A 24,635-nucleotide genomic window follows, 5' to 3' on the forward strand; every position below is an offset into this window, starting at 1 on the left:
TAGGGGAAGGGGAGATTTTGAAACTGGTGAAGTCCACATTGATACCATATGGCTGCAGGGTTCCCAGGCGGAATATGAGTTGCTGTTCCTGCAACCTTCGGGTGGCATCATTGTGGCAGTGCAGGAGGCCCATGATGGACATGTCATCAAGAGAATGGGAGGGGGAGTGGAAATGGTTTGCGACTGGGAGGTGCAGTTGTTTTTTGCGAACTGAGCGGAGGTGTTCTGCAAAGCGGTCCCCAAGCCTCCGCTTGGTTTCCCCAATGTAGAGGAAGCCGCACCGGGTACAGTGGATGCAGTATACCACATTGGTAGATGTGCAGGTGAACCTCAACACTGGTATCTACCTGACAATTTGGAAAATTGCCCAAGTATATCCTATACACAAAAAGCAGGACAAATCCAATCCGGAAAATTACAGCTCCATCAGCCTACTCTCGATCATCAGTAAAGTGATGGAAGGTGTCAGTAACAGCGCTATCAAGCAGCACCTGCTCAGCAATAACCTGTTCAGTGACGCCCAGTTTGGGTTCCGCCAGGGCCCCTCAGCTCCTGACCTCATTACAGCCTTGGTCCAATCATGGACAAAAGAATGCCATTCCAGAGGTGAGGTGAGAGTGACAGCACTTGATATCAAGCTGCATTTGACTGAATGTTGCATCAAGGAGACCTAGCAAAGCTGGAATCAATGGGTATTGGATGCAAACTCTCCCGTGGTTGTATCATACCTGGCACATAGGAAGATGGCCGTGGTTGTGGGAGGTCTATCATCTCAGGTCCAGGACATCTCTGAAGGAGTTCCTCAGGATAGTGTCCTAGGCCCAACCATCTTCAGCTGCTTCATCAGTGACCTTCCCTCCATCATAAGGTCAGAAGTGGGGATGTTTGCCAATGATTGCACAATGTGCAGCACCTATTGTGACTCCTCAGATACCGAAACAGTCCACATTCAAATGCAACAAAAATCTGGACAATATCCAGGCTTGGGCTGACAAGTGGCAAGTGACATTTGTGCCACACAAATGCCAGGCTATAACCATCAACAATAAGAAACAATCTAACCACTGTCCCTTGACATTCAATGATGTTAACATCACTGAACCCTCTACTATCAACATCCTCGCGGTCACCATTGACCAGGAATTCAACTGGACTCATCACATTAACAGAGTGGCTACAAGAGCAGGTCAGAAGCTGGGAATACTGTGGCGAGTAACTCGCCTCCTGACCCCTCAAAGCTTCTCCACTATCCACAAGGCACTAGTCAGGACTGTGATGGAATACTCCCCACTTGCCCAGATGACTGCAGCCCAAACAACACTTCAAGAAGCTTCACACCATCCAGGAAAAATCAGCCCATTTGATTGGCATTACATCCACAAGCATCTACTCCCTCCATTACCAACACTCAGCAGCAGCAGTGTGTGCTATCTACAGGATGTGCTGCAGAAATTCACCGAAGATCCTCAGACAGCACACTTCCATCGAGAAGGACAAAGGCAGCAGATACATGGGAACACCACCACCTTCAAGTTCCTTTCCAAGTCACTCACCATCTTGACTTGGAAATGTATCGCTGTTCCTTCACTGTTGCTGGGTCAAAATCCTGGAATTCCCTCCCACAGCAGGAGGACTGCAGTGGTTCAAGAAGGCAGCTCACCACCACATTTTCAAGGGCAACTAGTGATGGGCAAGAAATGCTGGCCCAGCCAGTGACGCCCATAATCCCACAAATGAATAGAAAAAAAATGTCAGCTTGATCTAATGCTTTTCAAATGTTCTTTTATTACATTTTTATGATAGGGTCCAGCATTTGCCCCCTACTGATGTTAGGCTAGGCCTGGTCTGTAATCCTATTATCTCTGTAACCCTGTTTCTTTTTCCCTTTTCTTTCCCTTTTAGATAGTGAGATTATATTTGACACCCCTCAATATGCAGGAACTATATAATTTTGGAAGAAATTCATAAGTTCAAACAAATTTCATGCATTAGAATTCAAAAATGTCTTGAAACAGACATTCAGATATTGTGGTAATAACTACATTGATAAACACAATGGGGGCTTTGTACACACATAATGTGGGTTTTTGTTTTGTTATTTTCACAGATGTGGTTACCTGTGCAAAAATCAGGTCAGTCGCAAAGTCAGTGATGTCTTGCAGTTTTTCAGCTTCTTGCAGTTCCTGCTGTTTCTTCAGCAGCAGTTCTTCCACTGCATCTTGTAGATCCTGGCTAGAAGTTGAGAATGCATCACAGCTCAAAGTCATTTCATGCACAAGAACAGATTCCTATTTACTCGGAGGTATCAAATATTAGGTAAAGTTTATACAAAGGAATGTTGTCTTGTCACGAGATGGCTACAGTATTGGAAAAGAGTGATTGTTCGCAGTTACTAACCAGAAAATAACTTGCACAGAAATAAGGATACATGAAACACAGATTTGATCCTACAGTTGGTACAAAGGTATTTGCTTTCCCAACTTTACACCCTGATGCCTCACTGCCTCCGCATCTGCCCTGAATTGTCCCTCTACTTCCAGTTTAGGATTGTGAATCCTTGCTCCGATCTAATGGTTCATATTGTTCACAAATCATATTTTAAAATGTACCATATGTTTTGTTACATTGAAGGGCTGCAATATTGAAGACATTTTTGCTTGACATGAGGTTATCTTCCAAGCTACAGCACCCTAGGCAATGTACCCAATATAAAGGGATAAGTTGAATAATACTCACGCAGCTTTTTCATATTTTTTATATATCCACTTGAACTTGAAGAAAATGTCTGGCTTCAGCAAGAGGGTTTGCCATGTGTCGAAATACTTCTGAATTTTAGACACAATTTGTCCCTCTGCAAAGACAAAATAAAGTGTCAAAGATGTGATGGATGCCTCCTTTTACTCATAAACACACCATTAATGTTGCAATTTTGAATTTGAACTTGTATTTGAATCCATGAGCCCTCAATATACAAATATGTGAAAGTGCATGGATAGAGGTTGTAAATTGACTTGCTGTTTATTTTAAAAAATGTGCAATTCAAATCTACTTCTACTCATTGATATTCCTCACAGCTTCAGATTTCCACAAACTGCAATTTTTATCCCTGATTAACATGTTACCAGAATGTGGGGTACCTGAACATTTATAATAACATAGTGCGTCAGCAAGTTCATGAATAAAGCAAATGAGTTAATGAATGAAAATGATACAGAGAAATTTTGTGTGAACACCACAGTGTGTTTGTAACTAATTTTTTTATTGTTAGTGCCAGATTGGCTGCTGTACGGTCAGCATTGGAATTGGCATTAGATATGCAAAAGTGAATTCTAATTCATTTAGATAGAATATACAATGTCAGCTTAAAACTGCACTTGGATTATTTTAAGCTATATAGTAATTGTTATAACTAGTCATACTCCAGCTAACTGCTTTAAACAGGATTGAAGTTAGGGTTACCATGCAGTGGAACTCTGAGAAACAGTCTGTTGGAAATGTCTAGTGTGATAGATCTCAGGAACAGCAGGATATCCACACAGGCTGTAGTGCTAGTAGTTGTAGTGCTCTTCAGTAATTTATCCAAGTGATTACGAGTAGATTCCACGCTCACAGCGAGAGTCCTCTGAAGACCTGGGCCAGTCAAGGCTGAAACAGACACACACGACAAATCCTGCATTGTACACAATGACTGTGAAAACACACATCATTTTAATTGTAATTCAATGTGGAGAAATGGAGAAAGAGTTCTGTCCTGATGTTGGAGAAGTAAAAACCGAAAGAACTGTGAATGCCAGAAATCAGAAACAAAAACAGAAGTTGCTGGAAAGGCTCTGCAGGTTTGGCAGCATCTGTGGAGAGAAATCAGAGTGAATGTTTCGGGTCTAGTGACTCTACCTCACAACTGATGGTAGTTAGGAAAAGATTGGTTCCTATGCAGATGATAGGGTCGGGCGAGGTGATAAGAAGAAACGACAGGTGGAGATGGAGCCCACAGAGAGAGAAGAACAGTTGGATAGACAAAGTTAACAATTAGCCTGGGAGACTGAATAGCTATTAGTGGTACTTCAAATACCACCATATTCCCTAGCCAATATCTCTGTCACAGGCTTGCCATAGTGCTACAGCACAGCTCAGCGCAAGCTGGAGGAACAGCAGCTCATTTTCTGCTTGGGAACGCTACAGCCTTCTGGACTCAATATCTAGTTCAACAATTTTAGGGCTTGAGGCATCTTCTCCCAAGTCTTTACCCCAACTCTCACACATCAAGCCCTGTTATCACAATGTCTGCCATTACACACCAACCACTTTTAACCATTGATTGTCCACTAATAACCATTCAATCTCCCAGGCTGATCATAATCCACTCCTTTGTCTGCCCAAATGTTCTGCTCTCTCTTTGAGCTCTGTCTACACCTATCATTTACTCCTTGCTCCTCCCCCCACCCTATCTTCTGCATAAAAATCACCCTTCTCCTAGCTAGTGTCAGTTCCGAGGAAGAGTCTCTAGACCTGAAACATAACTCTGATTTCTCTCCACTGGTGCTGCCAGATCTGCTGAGCTTGATGATGGAAATTTCTTTTTGAAAACATGACGTCTATTTGAGAAGTAAATAAAGTGTGTGCTAGAAATCCGAAATAAAACCAGAAAGTGCTGAAGAAAACACAGCAAGTTTGAAAGCATATTTGAAAAGAGAAATGGCTATGTGACTTCTTCAGAAATGAAGACAGGTGGGAAAGTGATGGGTTTTATTCTTGTGTGCTTTGCAGAGAGCAACTCAATTCTTTTTGAAAGAGGAGATCAGACTTTAAGCAAAAGCATTTCCTTTGAAGAGCTTGTGAACATAGCAAAATAAAATGGGTACACCAGAGATGGAGGATTTAGTGGCAAACAGTCCAGTCTCTAAAGTTGCAGTCTAAGGAACAAATAATAGGCCAAGAATCAAAACTGACAGCATGAGTTGTGATGGGCTGATGGACTGTGAAATACTGCTTTAGTTAATGTCGCGATTGAATGAAACCAATCATTCTGCAATTAGAAAACAAACTGAGTAAATTAGTCATTGATCCTTAACAAACAGAATTTAAAATAGAAAAGGTTCTTGTTCAACTTTTGAACCTTCTCCTTTTTAGAAAATATGGTTAAAAACTATCCTAGAATCAAAAATGGGAACGTTCCACTGACTTTAAAACAAAACAAAAGCAAGCCACTTTGCAGCTGTGTGTCCTGGCTCCTGTCTCTTACTTTAAAAATAGGGAGCCTTTTTATTGTTCACTTGGGTCTGTGGCATGCATAGAAATCTATTGCCATACAGGTTTTTAAACCAAACTGCTGGGAAATTGACACAAATGGTGTCTCTCATTGCTAAACATGGAATGCATACTCTGAGGAACATCCTGTGTATATGAATGCAATGAACAAGAATCAAAACTGATGATGGCACAACCACTCATCCTTACAGCGGTGGCTCATTGAATCTCAGTCTCAGTTCAGATCATAGTCTGATTTTCTCACTCCAGTGCAGCAGCGAGATCAAGCGATTGTCCTTGATTTCATGTTTAACCAGTTAAGATCTGATTTAAATTTCTTAGTGATGATAAAAGATGAACAAGGCTGGGTACATAGCAAAACGGATTGGAATATTAAACTTTATTGGAATATAAGTAATGAGGTAGAATAAAGAGGGTAGTGTAGGACACAATGCAGAAGGAAAGGAGTAAAAAAAGAGAATGGAACAGTTAAGGACAGAAAGACCGAAAGTAAAGATCTTTAATACTGAGACCTCATGCAAATTCAGGCAATCACCATCTTCCCTATTCTGGCCAGGTTCCTAAATTTCATCTAATACATCTCCAACTAAATAGTAATCTAACAATAATAAAGCTATTCAAAGCAGATTTATTACCAAGATACGAATCCAAACTTACCAAAACGATACATCCAAAGAAGATCAAATAATGGAGCACTCAAATTCAGCTTGATCTTTCTAGCCTCTCCTCTTTTAATTATTTTAATTGTTTGAACTTTTTGTAGTCGGACCATCAAATTAATTGATTCCTTTCTTTCTGCTTTGCATTGGAGTCCTTAGATTTTAACTGATGTAAAATTTGCCTCAACTGCAGTATCCCAACTGACAGAAAACCTTAGATTGCCAAAATTACAGTCACCTCAGTAAAATATATTCAGATGGTGTAAGTGATAATAATACAGAAAAAGTTATTGCTGATGTTAACACAATATTTGGAGCATTTTTTCAGCATCACTTTCTAAGATCCCAATCTTTAAGTTAATGGCTTTCACTGAAGAGTGCACGATCCTGTGCCATTACCAGAAACCTAATGATTAAAGCAAAAGGATGTATTTAATTCTCTCTTTAACTTATCATCAGGCATTGCTGGAAAAGCCAGCTTTTATTATCCATGGTCAGATAATAAAACTGAAAGATCTAGGAGCAGAAGTAGACTAGTGGGCCCGTTGAGTCTGCTGATACCATTCGATGGAATCATGGTTGACCTGATCATCCTCAACTCCACTGTCCTGCCTTTTTCCTATAACCTTCAATGTCCTTACTGATCAAAAGTCTACTTTAACCATGAAGATACTTAATGGCCCAAAGTTGAGAGCCTACTGCAGCAAAGAATTCCAGATTCACGACCCTCTGAAAAAAGAAATTTCTCCTCATCCCGCTCCTAACTGGAGAACTCTTTATTCTGAGATAATGTGCTCCATAAGAGGAAATAACGGCTCAGCATCTACCTTTTCAAGATCCCTTAGAATCTTATGTTTCAATAGGAACACCTCTCAGTCTTTTAACCTCCAGTGACTACAAGCCAACTTACTCAACCTCTCTGCCTCAGAAAATTCCTCCACATGCAGATCAACCTAAAAAAACTGTCCCTGGAGGACCTCCAATACCATTATATCTTTCCTTAGATATTTATGTAATTTCTCTCTATTTAGATGGATTCCATCTCTTGCATTATCCCTGTCAAAGTGTAAAATATCACATTTTCTGATATTATATTCCATTTGACAAGTTTTTGCCCACTCACTTAAATTATCCGTATCCCTCTGCAGATTCTTTGTGCTGTTCTCACCAATTGCCTTCCCATCTTTTTGTATAGCTTTCTGCAAACCAGACAATAGTACATTCACTTCCTTCGTTGAAGTCATGAATATATTGTGATTAATTGTAGCCCCAACACTGATTCCTGCAGCACTCCATTATTTGTAGATTGCTACCCTGAAATTGTTCCCCTTGTACCAGCTCTCTGTCTTCTATTAGATAGCCAGTCTTAGTTGGCTGAAGATGTAATAGTCAACCTTCATGCTGAACGACAGTTTTTTCTTGTTGAAACTTTTTGTAGTGGTTTACACAACAGAGGGGCTTGCAATATCACTTCAAGAGGCAGTTGACACTTTGCTACACCATCTGGTTATGTTTAGTCTACAGTTGAGTGAAGATTGCACTTTATGCTGGAGGTTTTCCAGTTTCAGTGCAGTTAATACCATGTACCTTTATGGATGGATCTCTGAAGTGTAGGCATCAAATCATACCCACAGTTGACTCCTTTGAGACAGACATGTTGTACACTGGAAGATAAATACTTTCAGATAGAGTGCAGATGTACACTTAGAGAGAGATTTAGTTCAACCAACCATACCCTGTAAATCTCGGCCACTTCCTGGCTGACTCTGCTTTATGTATATTTGAATACTCTTTTTGATAAAACAAGTAACCACATTTAACTGTATAGACCAAATTAAACAAAAGTAAAACAAGACGGCCTCTTGGACATGGCAGCTCAAATTGAGATTTTAAAAGAAAATTAGAAACAAAATCAAAATTTGTACGTTTGAATGTAATTCATAACTAGTTTACAACACCCACTTTCCTTGTTACCTTTAATTCCTAAGCATTTAGCATCTTAACATAATTACACACTAACAAAACAGAGGTAGCACATTCTGATCAGGTTTTGTAAAAGCTTCTTACCTTTTGCAAAATATGGACGCGTCATTTTCCAAATGGAGGGATTATTGTTGAAGATTATGCCATTTTCGTTCATGCCAATGCACTTAAGTGCCAGTTTGTTTCCGAACCTGGATATATAGTGCCCTTTCCTCATCACATGGTTCACAGCAGAGGATCTGAAGAAGAAATCAGAATGAGATCACTACACTGTGTGATCAGCTTGTCCAATACTGGTCATTTGCACCACATAAAGCTAATGTAGAAAAGTCATAAACTCAAAATAAGGTAGTAAAACACTTGTCTGAGTTTAACTACAAATGAGACAAGCACACCTGTGGATCTAGATAAGAAATCAGATATATCACAAGCTTTGTTGATCTGTTAACAGAAAACCGGCCATTTCCACACTATGATAAGAAAATTCCTAACGCCTTGGAAAACCTGTATATTTTTAATACATGGGGAGTACGTATTTCTGTTCCATAGTGGCAGTGTGGTTAAGATAATGCATCACAGAGCAATGATTGGGAGAGCATTATTTTCCTGCAAACCTGCAAACAGATTTACCTGCTAATAATAAGGGTTTCCTCACCATGGATCCACACTCTCACTATCTCGCCATATTTTTCATTGTAGTAGTTGCTGGCTCTGCCAATTCCCATCCACAAGAATCGACCATAAGAGATGAGAGGTCCAACACCCAGACAGAAAGAAGGACCTGCTTAGAGACATTGCACAGTTAGGAAAGCTCCTCTTGCTAATGCTCTTAATAGATGAATGCACTTTTTGTTACCTGGAAAAGTTGCTTTCTTTTGGGTAGTCTTGACAAAAATGAACAGCAGCCCCAGGAAAAGCAGCAGAGGAGCTGTGGCCCTCGATCCCATTTCAGGCACTACCCCAATGGTTAGATTCAGGCGGGCTGGTTTTGATATCTGCAACAGCGAATCACCCAGGGCAAACCGCCTCATTTCGACATAAGCTGAATTTTGAAAGAAGTACAGTAGATTGTAAAGTATGTTAAGGCTCATTCTGTTGATGAGTGTATTGCGGTTGTCAATCAGTAAATAGCCTTGCACGAGATGCATTTTTATAAGGCAATGGGGAGGGTTCAGACAGGAGGGACTGGAAATGAAGTCAAAATATAGAGATAAGTTACATTTTCAAAGTGAAAATTCTTAGTAACCTTGGTATAAAGCAACTAAAATGCCTTTTTCAGTGCTAATTTTTATCTGTAATCTTGTCCTTGAACAGTCACTAGTGGCATTAAACTCAGCCTAACAATTGAGATTGATTATATTTATATTAAATTAAAAACATTAGATGTGTCTATAAATGTTATTAAGTGCATTTATTGCATGTTTTTGTTAAATTTGGTGAATCACAAAAGCTTGTTGTTCGCAAATATCTTTCTTTTATCAAAAATGCAATTCTTAATTTTTTTCAGTTTCTAGTTAATTTGCTCTCAGTTGTAGCATCTTTTTCCACTCTTTTTAAAGACGAGATTTGGTGACTAATTGCTTCCACTTTTAATCTCCAGTTTTTTTTTCTGGATGCAGCTTCTTGACTTGTATTCCAGATGAGCAATTCATTTTACGTTATTTGTGCATAAAGTGACTTTTGGAGCCCACAATACATTGTCTAAATATACGCCTTACTGCAAAAGTTGAAGAAATATTCAAAATGGTAAAGTACACTGCACCCAATGTCGCATTAGGGAACCTGTTAGAGTGAGTCTCACACTTGAAACTGCCAATTTCATTGTCAATTGAGTTATGCTGCCAAGTTCTCTTGATGTGGTCCCAAAACAGTCTCAAATCTACATGAAAGATGTCATCTTTACAGCCCCTATCCTACTTTGAAGTTTTTCTTTATACACTAACTGGTGGAATCACTTTGTAATTTATATTGATCACAATTAGTTGCCTCGCATCTTCCTTTCAGAAGAAAACTGCCAATCACACGATACATTTCCAACTCAAAATCTGTTTATTTAGGATTTAGATTCTTATCGTACCCCTGCTTTGTCTGAGTTAGAGAAACCGAACATTATTTTCTACCTGCGATAGTTTGCTTGCAGGGGGAGTTGTTTACAATAGTTCAGGAATGAGTTACCAGAATGGCAAAACATGTTGGCTAAAATAAAATTTTAAAAAAGACCCATGTGTATTTAAACTTTTGTAAATGTGGCTCTAAATCTTTTCCCTTTAAAAGTTCCAGTACTAGAGCAAAGTTATAAAACCTCCTGCTTTAACTAATAAGAAAAAAAATCAGTTTATCTTACAGAAACATTTTTTAACAGATTAACTCAATTATTTAAAGTCTATTGCTCAATGAATTATGAACTGAATTGTTTCTTGTATGCAAAATACAATCAGATAAATGTTTTAGTTTCTTAAAAAAACAATTTTCATTCATACATTGCCTTAAAATTTTATTCTACTTCTTATAGTTATATTACTATTAGTTAGAAATGGATGCCATTCAGAGATACCTGTAATGGGGATATTCCTTTCTTGATCTTGCTCTGGCTGTTCTGAAAATGTTTTGTTTCATAACCCTGCATTCATCCTGTTCCCTTTTTATAGTGGGCTTAATTTTGGTTGCTATGTGCAAAGTTGCCAGGAGACAACACTAGGAAATTAGTGACAGCTGCTGTCATCAGCAGGGACATGTTCGTAAAATCCATTAGTCCTTTGTCCTTTCAGCTTGGTGTTTGATGCTTCCAATGAAAACGCTGGTATTGGAAGATTAACTTGGTAAATTATCAGCGAAAAGCCTTTTACAAGGTAAAAATGAAATCCATTCTCCCGGTCAATTATCTGTCCATTTGGAATTCCTTTTCTACTGATTGCTCCAATTGAGAGCTATGGTTTACCTCAGCTTTCCAACGCAAAATAAAATTTTACTGAATTGAGTGATTTGCTTCAGAAGCTATTCAGGAGTTACTATAGCAACCCATCTTGTAATAGATTACTCCATCAGGAGATATCAGTCCTGCGAAAATGATTTTGTCCAGTGCCATGAGTTCAAAAGCAAAGCATAGCTTGGTGAATAACACTTATGATGATAACCAAATACATTCACTTATAAAGAAGATTAAAATTAAAGATTTAATTGACAACAATTCGGCCACTTCAACTTGTCAATTTTTAACATTCTTTCATGTGAGGGTTGCTGGAAAAGGTTGCATTTTCTGTCTATTCATACCATCCTTGACTGACAATGTGGTTAGGTTGTTGAAATAAGACTTAGACCCAATAGCTGTGAAGACCCAAAGATATATTTCCAACTCAGGATGGTGCATGGTTTCAAGAGGAAGCCGAACGTAGTGATGTTTCCCTCACCGATATTGCCCCGTCTGTCTCGATGGTACAGGTCACAGAATTGGAAGGCACTTTTGAAGGAGGCTTGTTGCAGTACATATTGTACATGTATGCCACTATGTGGAAACGTTAAATGTTTAAGGCAGTAGATACAGTGTTGTTCAAGTTGGCTGCTTAATGGTGCTGAGTTTCTTGAACATTACTCTGCATCTAACCAGACAGGTGGCTCAATACCTGACTTCTATTTGGGTGGCTATTCTTGTGATTGGACTGATTGTGATATAAAAAACAGTTGAATGCTATTGTGTCTATTAAGCTATTCACCTTGATTTGATAGATGGTAGAGAAGTATTGCTTCCCTCTAAAATTCTTTCAAACATCTTACATTACTTGTCCTTATACAAAGGTTAGACTTTCAAATGAATTGTTGCCTTATTCTCCATCTGGTGACTTTTAGCCTATCCAGGGTTTATGGTTGGAGATGTTTTGACTCATTGAGACCTTAAAAGTGATTTTAAAAAATTCAACCTAACTCCTACTGGGGAGAAGAAAAAGGCTATGTATATGAAAGTATTTACAGAATTTCTGTAAAGAAAGCATATCTGTGTGAAAACATCCCTTTTGTCACAATTAAGCTGAACCCCACTTCCCATGTCTCACTTAATCTAGGTTGACACTCCAGTGCAATATTGATGGAATGCCGCACTGTCCGAGGTGCTGTCTTTCAGATGATAATACTTAAACCAGAATGATGTCTGCACACTAAATTGAACATAAACAATCACATGGCTACTATTTTGAAGGACAGCAAAACAATTATCTCTGGTGTCCTAGCCAATGCTTGAGCCCAAACAGCACCACAAAATAAACACAGATTACCTACTTATTATTTCATTGTTGTTTGTAGTTGTTTTCTGAGCCTAAATTGGTTGCCATGTTCCCTACATTACAAAAGTAAAGAATTTTGTGAGATTTGGAATCCATGAAAGGCACTATATAAATGCAAATCTTTCATCTTTCCTTTCACACCGCAGTGCCACTTGGGTCAGTTTTCTGAATTGCTAGGGTAGGGCCATCCATATGTAACAGAGATCCCACAGGAACAACAACAACTTACATTTATATAGTGCTTCTATCACAGTAGAATAGTTAAGAAGCTTCATGGGGGTGGGGATGCTGGTGTAGCAATCTCAAACAACAATTTAACATCAAAGCCACTAAGGACGTAGTTGGGCTGGTGACAAAATCCTGATTGAAGAAGTAGGTTTTAGGCAGTGCTTTAAAGGAAGAAAGAAGTTAGATAGCTGGAGAATTTCAACAAGAGAATTCCAATCTCTGAGAACCAGGTTAAAAAAGGCAGAACTCTCAACGCTGGACCAATTACAATCGGAAATAGGCAAGAGGCTATTAATGAAGAAATGCAATGGGTTCAGAGTGTTTTGAGGCTGGAGGAGGTTACAGGGATAATGGCCCTACAGAAATTTACAAACAAGGCTAAGAATTTTAAGATCGAGTTGCTGCTGGACTGCATGCCAGTGCAATTCAGAGAGTACGGCAGCAATGGGTGAATGGACTTGGTGTGCGTTAAGATATGAAAGCAGAGTTAGCGAGTTTTGCGAAGATTTGTAGCTCAGGTTGAGGTTCTGGATGTGAGTTTGCTCGCTGAGCTGGAAGGTTAGTTTTCAGAAGTTTCGTCACCATTCTAGGTAACATCATCAGTGAGCCTCCGACGAAGCGCTGGTGTTGGGCTGCTGGGCCTGCTGTGTTCATCCAGCCTCACATTTTATTACGCTGGTGTTATGTCCCGCTTTCTATTTATCTGGTTAGGTTTCCTTGGGTTGGTGATGTCATTTCCTGCGTTGGTGATGTCATTTCCTGTTCTTCTCAGGGAATGGTAGATCGGCGCCAAATCAATGTGTTTGTTGATGGAGTTCCGGTTGGAATGCCATGCTTCTAGGAATTCTCGTGCGTGTCTCTGTTTGGCTTGTCCTAGGATGGATGTGTTGTCCCAATCAAAGTGGTGACCTTCCTCATCTGTATGTAAGGATACGAGTGATAGTGGGTCATGTCTTTTTGTGGCTGGTTGATGTTCCTGTATCCTGGTGGCTAGCTTTCTGCCTGTTTGTCCAATGTAGTGTTTGTCACAGTTCATGCAATAGATGACGATTTGTAGATGACGTTCGTTTTGCTTGTTGTCTGTATAGGGTCTTTTAAGTTCATTAGCTGCTGTTTTAGTGTGTTGGTGGGTTTGTGGGCTACTCTGATGCCAAGAGGTCCGAGTAGTCTGGCAGTCATTTCGGAAATGTCTTTGATGTAGGGGAGAGTGGTTATGCTTTCTGAGCCCATTTTGTCTGTTTGTTTGGGTTTATTGCTGAGGAATCAGCGGACTGTGTTCATAGGGTACCCATTCTTTTTGAATACGCTGTATAGGTGATTTTCTTCTGCTCTGCGTAGTTCCTCTGTGCTGCAGTGTGTGGTGGCTCGTTGGAATAATGTTCTAATGCAGCTTCATTTGTGCTACAGTTGGGAACATTCAGCAGCTTCAGTCTTCACTATTGTTGGTTAGAGGAAATGTTTGCTCATCTAGGGCTGAATGTCAGACTGGCAGCATGCTTGAATTTTTTTGGGATGGTTGCTCCTGTAGGTCAGTATTTGGTCCGTATGTGTTGTTTTCCTGTAGACGCTGGTTTGAAGTTCCTCATTGGCTGTTCGCTCTACTGTGACATCTCGGAATGGCAGTTTGTTGTTGTTTTCCTCCCTTTTTGTGAATGTTATGCCAGTAAAGGGTATTATCGATGGTCTTGAATGTGAACGTTATGCCAGTAAGGGTATTATTGATGGTCTTGAACAAACACGTTGATTTGGAGCCAATCTACCATCCCCTGAGAAAAAGGAAAGGAAATGACATCACCAACCAAGGAAACCTAACCAGATAAATAGAAAGCGGGACATAACACCAGCGCTTTGTCGGATGCTCACTGATGATGTTACCTAAGATGGTGACGAAACGTCTGAAAACTAACCTTCCAGCTAAGCGAGCAAACTGGCATCCATGTAAGCAGCGTTTCAAATGCATTCAAGTTAATGGAAGGTGGGCGATGGGTAACCATCCAAGATGCCAGTGGAATAGTGATAACAAAGATATTGTTGAGTGTTTTATAAGAAGATAAGCTGAAGCAGGAGGGTATACAGGCAATGTTGGAATTATGCAGTCTTGCTGATGGAGCAGATTAGACAGAAATTGATTTCCGAGTCAGACAGAGTGCTACAGTTGGGAACATTCAGCCTCAAATAATGAGCAGGGAGAAGGATATACGGAATTGTTGGCTAGTGAACAGAGTCTGTGGCACAGGCTGAAGACAACAGCTTCAGTCTTCACTATTGTTGGTTAGAGGAAATGTTTGCTCATCTAGGGCTGAATGTCAGACTGGCAGCATGCTTGAATTTTTTTTGTGAAGTTATGCTAGCTATTCAGCTTCAATGAGCCACTTGCTATCTTTCCAATGGCCTAATGTCAGGTACAATGTAAACTTTAGAAGCTTCAAAGTACCTTTTGCCTTCACCTTAAATGCGTGGTAGTGGAGGCCTGCAAGCTGATCAGAGAGACAGATGGAGATAATTCGAGCAGCTGCTGTTCTTGTTTGTACTTAGAATTAGATAGAACTGTTGTATTTATGCTCATGTTGCTGCCTCTTCATTTATTCACTGACACTAATCACTTACTTTGCAGGAGTAACCAAAACACACTTGCTCCTTAGTGTGGGCAGAATGTAATCAAACATCTTTGCAAATTCCTTCACTCAAAATTGCCTTTCTGCATCTCTGCACAGAACAGCTTGACCTAAAACCTAACAACATCCCTCTTCTTCCATCAATCTCATTCCCTACAGCTCTTGGGGCTGGATATTAAATGCCCCTGCCTTGTATGTTTTTCACAAGGAGTTGGGGTAATGGAGGGGCATGCCATTGAGGCCATCTCATGCTCACATGGAAATTATCACAGAATTACAGCATAAATCATATTAAGAGCTCTCTGTAAAATGTTAAAAGTCTTCTTGCTTCATTCAATACTGCTCAATCATACTTTTTCTGTCATATTTTGTTATTATACATCATGATGGTTGGCACCAGTTAAATAGCAGTATAGTCACTTCAGATAATATGTCAATTACCATTAACAGACTATTTGTGCATCATTAGTACCATTGATATGATGCAGTAAAGTTGTAAAATAGATACAGATATAGTTCAAGAAAGAATCGGAACCTGAAATCACATTAGGCTGGTTGTCCTTGTAGGATTCTCCCAAGATGTGCAAACAGGGTGGCAAATCCATATAACTCCCATCTTTGGATAGGTGTTTAAATATTAAGAGCCCTGACTTGACATTTGTCGACAGGAAATAGTCTTAGCGTAACACTCATTGCTCATAATGACATCGTTGGGATTATAACAACATGAAGTTGAGTTTTAGAGTGCATTGTTAACTCAATCCAAAGTAAAATACAAAACACCCTGATAGTTAGACCTCATTTAGACTAGCTTTGTGTCTAGCTGGTGATCTGGTGGACAAGTCGACAGGCTCTGTCCAAATGTCGTTTTTATTTACCATCCAAATAGCAACATTGAATGGTCTCCATTCTTTCAGGACATTGAAACTTGAGCACTGCTTCTACAGCCAGCATGAATTACTCACCGAACCGAGCTGGAGAAGGTGGCTTTCTTGAACCACTGTAGTCTATGTTGTGTGGGTACACCCACAATGCTGTTGGAGAAGGACTTACAGGATTTTGACCCAGCGACAATGCAGGAATGACCATTTAGTTCCAAGCGAGGATGGTGTGTGGCTTGAAACCTTCTTACAGTTTTTCAACCAAGTTCCATGCAAGTTGGAGGAACAACAAAAACAGAGAAAGTAGATAATGTAGATAAACAAGAATGAATGAATTAGCTACTTCAATGTGGATAATTAATCAGTTGTGACACATCGTACCTGTTGAAGTTTGTGAAAGGTGAAGGATGAGAGGCCATTGAATACAGGAATAATCAATAAGAGCACAGATCAAAGTATGAGTGATAGGGAGGTAGAGGTGGAGATAGAGATGAATGATGTTGCATTGGTAGAAACAGAGGCTCTTTAGCTATGGATGGACATGGAGCTTGGCTTTGGGTTGTACAGGACAAAGAGGTTATGCACAGATTGGTTCATCCAAAGAAAGGGGTTAGAGAATGTTGCAAGGGACCAAAACTCGTAAATCAGTTTCCTTCCTTCCAGTGAAGGAACTTGTGAATGATGGATGATTTGATGCCAGGCAGATTGTGCGATAGCACAGAGGCATTGTGGGATTTCAAGAGAGGCAATGGAGAGATAATCATTAGGATACATCATCAAAGCTGACATAGGAACATAGAAAAAATAGGAGCAGAAGTAGGCCATTTGCTTATCAGACCTGTTACACCATTCAACATGATCATGATCCTTTATCTCAACACCATAGCCTTGTTCTCCACCCATACTCCTTGACTCCTTCAGGTTCGAGAAGTATATCTGCAGCAAGCATTTTACTATCCGGCACTATGGAACCAGGTATGTGATGATTGATCAGATATTCCGGCTGATCAAGAGGACCACAAAATCAATGTCAAAACATGTAGTAAGTAATAGGAGTATAATGCAGAGGGTATACACATCATGGTTATTCTTTATTTAGAACATAGAACATAGAACGTAGAACATTACAGCACAGTACAGGCCCTTCGGCCCTCGATGTTGTGCCGACCTGTCATACCAATCTGAAGCCCATCTAACCTACACTATTCCATGTACATTCATATGCTTATCCAATGACGACTTAAATGTACCTAAAGTTGGCAAATCTACTACCGTTGCAGGCAAAGCGTTCCATTCCCTTACCACTCTCGGAGTAAAGAAACCACCTCTGACATCTGTCCTATATCTTTCACCCCTCAGTTTAAAGCTATGCCCCCTCGTGCTCGCCGTCACCATCCTAGGAAAAAGGCTCTCCCTATCCACCCTATTTTATATGTTTCAATGAAGTCACCTCTCAACCTTTTTCTCTCTAATGAAAACAGCCTCAAGTCCCTCAGCCTTTACTTGTAAGACCTTCCCTCCATACCAGGCAACATCGTAGTAAATCTCCTCTGCACCCTTTCCAAAGCTTCCACATCCTTCTGATAATGCAGTGACCAGAACTGTACGCAATACTCCAAGTGCGGCCGCACCAGAGATTTGTACAGCTGCAGCATAACCTCTTGGTTCCGGAACTCGATCCCTTTATTAATAAAAGCTAAAACACTGCATGGCTTCTTAACAGCCCTGTCAACCTGGGTGGCAACTTTCAAGGATCTGTGTACATGGACACAGAGATCTCTCTGCTCATCTACACTACTAAGAATCTTACCATTAGCCCAGTACTTTGCCTTCTGGTTACTCCTACCAAAGTGCATCACCTCACACTTGTCTGCATTAAACTCCATTTGCCACCTCTCAGCCCAGCTCTGCAGCTTGTCTATGTCTCTCTGCAACCTACAGCATCCTTCGTCACTATCCACAACTCCACCGACACTAGTGTCGTCTGCAAATTTACTAACCCATCCTTCTACGCCCTCATCCAGGTCATTTATAAAAATGACAAACAGCAGTGGACCCAACACCGACCCTTGTGGTACACCACTAGTAACTGGTCTCCAGGATGAACATTTCCCATCAGCTACCACCCTCTGTCTTCTTTCAGCAAGCAAATTTCCGATCCAAACTGCTATATCTCCCACAATTCCACTCCTCCGCATTTTGTACAATAGCCTACTGTGGGGAACCTTATTTACAACATAAATCACTTAAATAATAATGCAACTTTGTCTTAAATAACACTTACTGGCAGAGAGCCTTCTCACTCACACCCTCAACTGGTTGCCCAGACGTGGTGGTGTTTGGGGAGAAATTGACTCAAAATTGAATCAACTGTTGATATTTTGTGCAGCTGTTTGATTGAACAACAAGTATATTTACATTTAGGTAAATAATTAGAAAAATTATCATAACTGGACAGAATAATACGTAAACTTCATGGTACTTAAGGTAGGTATTTTCCTGCTTTATTGAGGGTGCCAGTTCGTAAGATTCCAGTTGAAACAAAGTTTGCAATATTTCTTTCTTAAACATTTTCAGTGACTTTGTCTCTTTGTCTCTTTGTGACAGAGAATTCTATAGGTTTACCACTCTCTGAGTGACAAAATTGCTCCTCATCAGTGTCTGAAATGGCCTATTGTGTATCTTAAAACCATGATCCCTTGTTCTGGGCCCCTGGCCAGGTGAACCATGCTCCCTGCAATTAGTCTGCATAGCACTGTTAGAATTTGATGCATTTCAATTAGATCCCCTCTCATTTTTTTTTAACTCTAGGCCCAATCTACCCAATCTCTTCTTATAGGACAAATATGCCACCTCAGGAGTCAGACTGGTAAATTGCGGCAGCACTCCCTCAATGGCTAGTACATCTTTTCTTAGGTAAGGAGACAAACACTGCACACAATACTCAAATATGGTCTCACCAAAGCCCTATATAACCGCAGTAGCCTTCCTTCCTCCTATACTCAACCCTCTTGCAATAAAGGTCAACATACCATTTGCATTTGTAATTGTTAGCTGCGTCTGTGGGCTTGCTTTTAGTGATCAGCATGCAGGGCTCCAAGGTCACTTTGTACCTCAACATTTCGTAATCTATCACAATTTAAATACCCTCCACCATTCTGTTTCTCTAACTTCACACTTATCCAAGTTATGCTGTATCTACCATGTATTTGACCACTGACTCACCCTGAAACTTCTTTAGGTCCTCATCACCGTTCACACGTCTATTTTGTGTCATCAGCAAACTTGGAAATAATACAGTCCTCATCCAATTATTGACATGGATTGTGAATCACTGGGGCCCAAGCACTGATCCCTGCAGCACCCCAATTGTCACTGCCCTCCACTCTGATATTATTCCCATTCGTTGTTTTCTTTCTGTGAGCCAATCCTCAATCCATGTCGGTAACACTACCAACCAATCTCTACAGAATTTTAAAAGCCAACAACCAAATCATCACCACCTCCTTTACTACACTGGCACATGTATTATCAGGGCCTGGGGTTGTGGGAATTTATCAACTTTCAGTTCCACTCATTTCTCCAGCATTTTTTAAAAATAATATTAATTCAATTCCTCTTTCCCAAAAGGCCATTACTTCCTCAGCACTTCCAGAAATGTATTTGTATCTTGTTTGGTGAAGACAGAGCAAAAGTAGCTGTTTAATTCATCTGCCATTTTAATTTTCTGCATTATTAATTCGTTCATTTCAGACCGTAGCATAGTCTACATTTGTCTACACTTTACTTTCGCTTTTCACTTACTTAGAGTCATAGGGTTATGCAGCAGAGAAACAGAACCTTCAGTCCAACCAGTCCATGCAGAACAAAATTCCAAACTAAACCAGTCCCAGCTGCCTCCTCCAGGTCCATATCCCTCCAAACTTTTCTTATTCATGTACTTATCCAAATGCCTTTTAAATGCTGCAATTATACCCACATTCAGCACTTCCTCAGGAAGTTCATTCCACATGCGAACCACCCTCTGTCTAAAATATTTAGCACTCATATCTTTTTAAAATCTCTCTCCTCTCGCCTTTCTTATAGAAGTCCTTACATTTTGCTTTTATGTTCCTTGCAAGTTTAGTCTCATAATCTCTTTTTTTCCCCCTTAATCAACCTCTTGGTCCTTCTTAGCTGAATTCTGAATTGCTCCCAGTCCTGAGGTTTGCTACTTTTTTGAATGACTCTATTTGATTCTTCTGTGGATCTCATGCTAGTTGTAAATTTCTTTTTTGTTAACCATGATTGGGCCACCTTTCCTGTTGTGTTACTGCTGCAATGTGTGCATTTGTTCCTTAAATATTAACTATTACTGTCATGCGTTTCAATGAAGTTAATAATGCACAGCCAACTCACTATTCGTACCTTTATAGCATCATAAACCTAAACCAAGGAAACTCATTTTGGATAGGATGAGAGATAATGGGAACTGCAGATGCTGGAGAATTCCAAGATAATAAAATGTGAGGCTGGATGAACACAGCAGGCCAAGCAACATCTCAGGAGCACAAAAGCTGACGTTTCGGGCCTAGACCCTTCATCAGAGAGGGGGATGGGGTGAGGGCTCTGGAATAAATAGGGAGAGAGGGGGAGGCGGACCGACGATGGAGAGTAAAGAAGATAGGTTGAGAGAGTATAGTGGGGAGTTAGGGAGGGGATAGGTCAGTCCAGGGAAGACGGACTGGTCAAGGAGGTGGCATGCCACCCCTGTCTGCTTTCCGGAGAGACCACTCTCTCCGTGACTCCCTTGTTCGCTCCACACTGCCCTCCAACCCCACCACACCCGGCACCTTCCCCTGCAACCGCAGGAAATGCTACACTTGCCCCCACACCTCCTCCCTCACCCCTATCCCAGGGCCCAAGATGACATTCCACATTAAGCAGAGGTTCATCTGCACATCTGCCAATGTGGTATACTGCATCCACTGTACCCGGTGTGGCTTCCTCTACATTGGGGAAACCAAGCGGAGGCTTGGAGACCGCTTTGCAGAACACCTCTGCTCAGTTCGCAACAAACAACTGCACCTCCCAGTTGCAAACCATTTCCACTCCCCCTCCCATTCTTTAGATGATATGTCCATCATGGGCCTCCTGCAGTGCCACAATGATGCCACCCGAAGGTTGCAGGAACAGCAACTCATATTCCGCCTGGGAACCCTGCAGCCTAATGGTATCAATGTGGACTTCACCAGTTTCAAAATCTCCCCTTCCCCAACTACACCCCTAAACCAGCCCAGTTCGTCCCCTCCCCCCACTGCACCACGCAACCAGCCCAGCTCTTCCCCCCCACCCACTGCATCCCAAAACCAGTCCAACCTGTCTCTGCCTCCCTAACCTGTTCTTCCTCTCACCCATCCCTTCCTCCCACCCCAAGCCGCACCCCCATCTACCTACTAACCTCATGCCACCTCCTTGACCTGTCCGTCTTCCCTGGACTGACCTATCCCCTCCCTACCTCCCCACCTATACTCTCTCCACCTACCTTCTTTACTCTCCATCTTCGGTCCACCTCCCCCTCTCTCCCTATTTATTCCAGAGCCCTCACCCCATCCCCCTCTCTGATGAAGGGTCTAGGCCTGAAACGTCAGCTTTTGTGCTCCTGAGATGTTACTTGGCCTGCTGTGTTCATCCAGCCTCACATTTGGATAGGATGACATTGTCCACTGATACGATGTCACAGAAGGGAGGATCCTGCATAAGAAAAAGTGCTGATTAAATGCTCGTACAATTTCAGAGTTGATGGTGTCGGCATGAAGAGAAACAATTGCTGAATATGTGCTGGTACAACTCTAGACTCAGAGGAATTGATCTATTCCAGAACCATCCCCTGGAAGTGGGCATTGGAAAAGATACACGCAAGCTAGTGGTGTCATTAGCCAAATTAAATGCTGAAGAGAAGTTTATGTTCTTCCGACTCTGGCCCAAACTTCCTGAGTTTAACAAGGAGGGTGCAGAAAGGATTGTCAGGATTTGAATGAGGTAGAGCCATGGTGATGAGATCAGATGTGGTGATGCTTTAAAGGACTTTTTTTTTGGACCACATGCACTTATGGAGAGATACAAACATTGCCGCCCATTACTGGGGACTATTCCCGTTGCATGCTGCTTGGTTAAATAATTACCATAAACCCATGACATTTCGAGTTGATTGTTCGGTTCTGGAAAGCTGTATTTGATGAATCAATTTAAAATGAAACATTATCTTAGATACGATAGCTTGTGCAGCCCAAAAACAAAAATGCAAAGTAAGTTTACGGGTGGATTTACAGTAGGGGAATGCAGATGAGTTCATCAATAACAATTTTGAAATGATGGCTGAGGACAGGGAGCCACTGGGTAGAATCATCATTAGCTCTGAGCAGTGATGAGCTTGGAGGCTGGAAGGACATTTAGTAAAAAGGGATGGTGGCATGCTTAAACCCTAGCCCTTCCCATCTCTGCCTAGACTTCATTCTGGACAGAATGATCAAACTTCATGACCTACTGCCAATCAGCCTTTGATAGGGTTAACTCAGCTACAGGCAGCTCAGTGTCCAAGCTGCACGCAGAGCAGCTAAGACCATATCCCCTTCTAGCGGTAGTGGGATGGTGCGGGGAGTTCCCTTGATCGAAGGCACTCAATGCTGGATTGAGCAAATGAACATACTTAGCTGAGACCCACCCTTGCTCTTGCTACCAACATACCCTTGCCCCCTCTCTCACCCCACATTCCTTACACATGTCCCCGGGCCACTACACAATTCTGAGACTCCAGTGGGTGGTCTACCTGGATTAGCTGTGATCTCCTCAATGGGCCTCTGTGGAGCACTGGAGCTGCCAGCCTTGGATTGATTGACAAGACCTTAGGAGGCAAGACCTCTGCATCCCAGGTCCCTCACCACTGCTTGATTTGGTTTGTGATTTGCTGGGCTTCTCCATAAATGGAAGCATGGATCTCTGGCCAGGTCCCTTGCCAAAGGTAAGACCCCTGACATCTCAACAAGACTCTGCCCATTGTGTTAGCTTCCATTGGCCTTAGTGGGTAGTTGAGTGATCAAGAATCCTGGGTAGAGGCAGAAGGGTGTATGACTCATGAAGAAAATGGGCAATGAGAGAGGGTTTGCATTGGAGATGTGCATAAGCTGATGGTAGGCCATAGTTGTAGTGAGAGCTAGCCTACCTGGAGATCTAAAGATGTTGGAAGGAGAAAGAGCTCCACGGACAGACTCAGTCTTTGAGATAAGGAAATCCATGAAAGATTAAATTTGTTATTACACATATGGTGGAGAGGGAAACAAAGAGCATGCGGATATTGTTGCCCTGAGTGTGGGGAGGTTTATGGTTATCTTTGACTTCCCAGAAATATCCTAGAATTCTGAAGCATTGGGCTTGCACAGTAACAAAGCAAGTCAGGTCAGAAATTGACAACAATCATATAAGATGAACTTTGTGGCCCTGGGATTGGAGAACAGTTTGAAGTCTCAAATATTTTATGCATTACTGATTCATATTTCGGTCCTTACAAGAAAAGGATGCCATTGAATTTATCAAAGGAGGTTAAAACAAGTTTATGCAGAGTATACTGCAAGTGTTCATTTACAGTGATATCATTTTCTTTGGCAGTTTGAGGGAGACCAGGATTCAGTCAAAGATAATTTAGTCAAAGGTACATGCTAATTTTCTTTAGGTATCTGGTAGTTCTGGGGAGTTGTACCTTTACATTGCAGCTCTAGACTAGCTGAGGTCACCCATGAAGGACTCTCTTTAACCTCTCTCCTCACCTGAAGCTTGGTGACCCTCACGTTAAACCACTACCAGTCATGTCTCTCTGTAGTGATAGAGCAGCCCCAAGGTCCACGAGGACAATAACACCTTTATTTAGTTTCCTATATTTTCTAATTTGCGATTACTCAAATTTATGAGCCTCAGAACTGACTGCTAAATGCAAAGACCCAGTTACAAACATGTCAAAATGTAAAGTAGGAAAGAAAAGCAAAAAAAAATGGAAATCACTTTCACACTGACATGACTTAAACAGCTATATGGGAGGAAATGTAGCATCCAATTGCATGCAGTAATGTCCCACAAGCAGCCATAGTAACATGGTCACATCAGCTGTTTATCGAATGCTGATTGAGGAATAGCTCACCTCTTTCAAGATGGGGTCTTTCTCATTGGCCAGACAATAGGCAAAGCTTCAGTTCAATGTCTGACCCAAAAGGCAGCACATCTGACAGCACTGGAGAGTCAGCTTTGGATCTTGCTGAACCCATAACACTCGAACTCACAGCCAATACTCCGAAGGGAATGCAAATACTGTGAAAACAGTCAGTGTTTACGGGGGTTCTGTTTCGAGATGCCTACACTGCTGAAATCATTCCAAAGTTATTTCAACAAAATGGAACAGCAACACGAGTCAATAAGAGCAGCTCTCTGGCTTTCTCGGACTGGTAATTAGGTAAGAATGGTTCTGATTACTTTTTGATTTTTTGATTATTTACACAAGCTTGGATCTCAGTGATTTTAACTCCCAATTCCCAAATGAAATTAGTTTGCAACGATTACCATGGTTACTACTCAGATTGTGTGCAAAAAGCAAGTGCCTAACAATTACACTGTGTAAAATGAAAACAAGAGACTTCAGCATTACACAATCTGGCATCTCAGATTTCCATTTCATTCTCCAATCTCCAGTTTGGACTTGCT

The 24,635-nt window shown here is 41.1% G+C and overlaps 1 protein-coding gene across 4 annotated transcripts in view; it reads right to left on the reverse strand.

The window, feature by feature from the left end:
* The window catches only part of LOC125467186 (aromatase), a 41,991-nt gene extending 17,620 nt beyond the window's left edge, over positions 1 to 24,371 (reverse strand). The window contains exons 1-7 of one of the 4 annotated variants that reach the window (XM_048562669.2): positions 24,079 to 24,371; positions 8,767 to 8,952; positions 8,541 to 8,691; positions 7,995 to 8,149; positions 3,460 to 3,645; positions 2,737 to 2,851; positions 2,118 to 2,232 (exon numbers count right to left, since the gene is read on the reverse strand). In XM_048562669.2, the coding sequence (XP_048418626.1) occupies positions 2,118 to 2,232; positions 2,737 to 2,851; positions 3,460 to 3,645; positions 7,995 to 8,149; positions 8,541 to 8,691; positions 8,767 to 8,941 (897 nt within the window). In that variant the 5' untranslated portion in view covers positions 8,942 to 8,952; positions 24,079 to 24,371. Of the gene's footprint in view, positions 1 to 2,117; positions 2,233 to 2,736; positions 2,852 to 3,459; positions 3,646 to 7,994; positions 8,150 to 8,540; positions 8,692 to 8,766; positions 8,953 to 10,464; positions 10,542 to 15,992; positions 16,065 to 20,315; positions 20,415 to 24,078 lie in introns of those variants that run through there. The other 3 variants (XM_059639179.1, XM_059639178.1, XM_048562670.1) reach the window with 3 other exon arrangements.
* Positions 24,372 to 24,635: the final 264 nt, after the last annotated feature.

The sequence above is a fragment of the Stegostoma tigrinum genome, chromosome 33 (genome assembly GCF_030684315.1).
Source record: "Stegostoma tigrinum isolate sSteTig4 chromosome 33, sSteTig4.hap1, whole genome shotgun sequence".
NCBI lineage: Eukaryota > Metazoa > Chordata > Chondrichthyes > Orectolobiformes > Stegostomatidae > Stegostoma > Stegostoma tigrinum.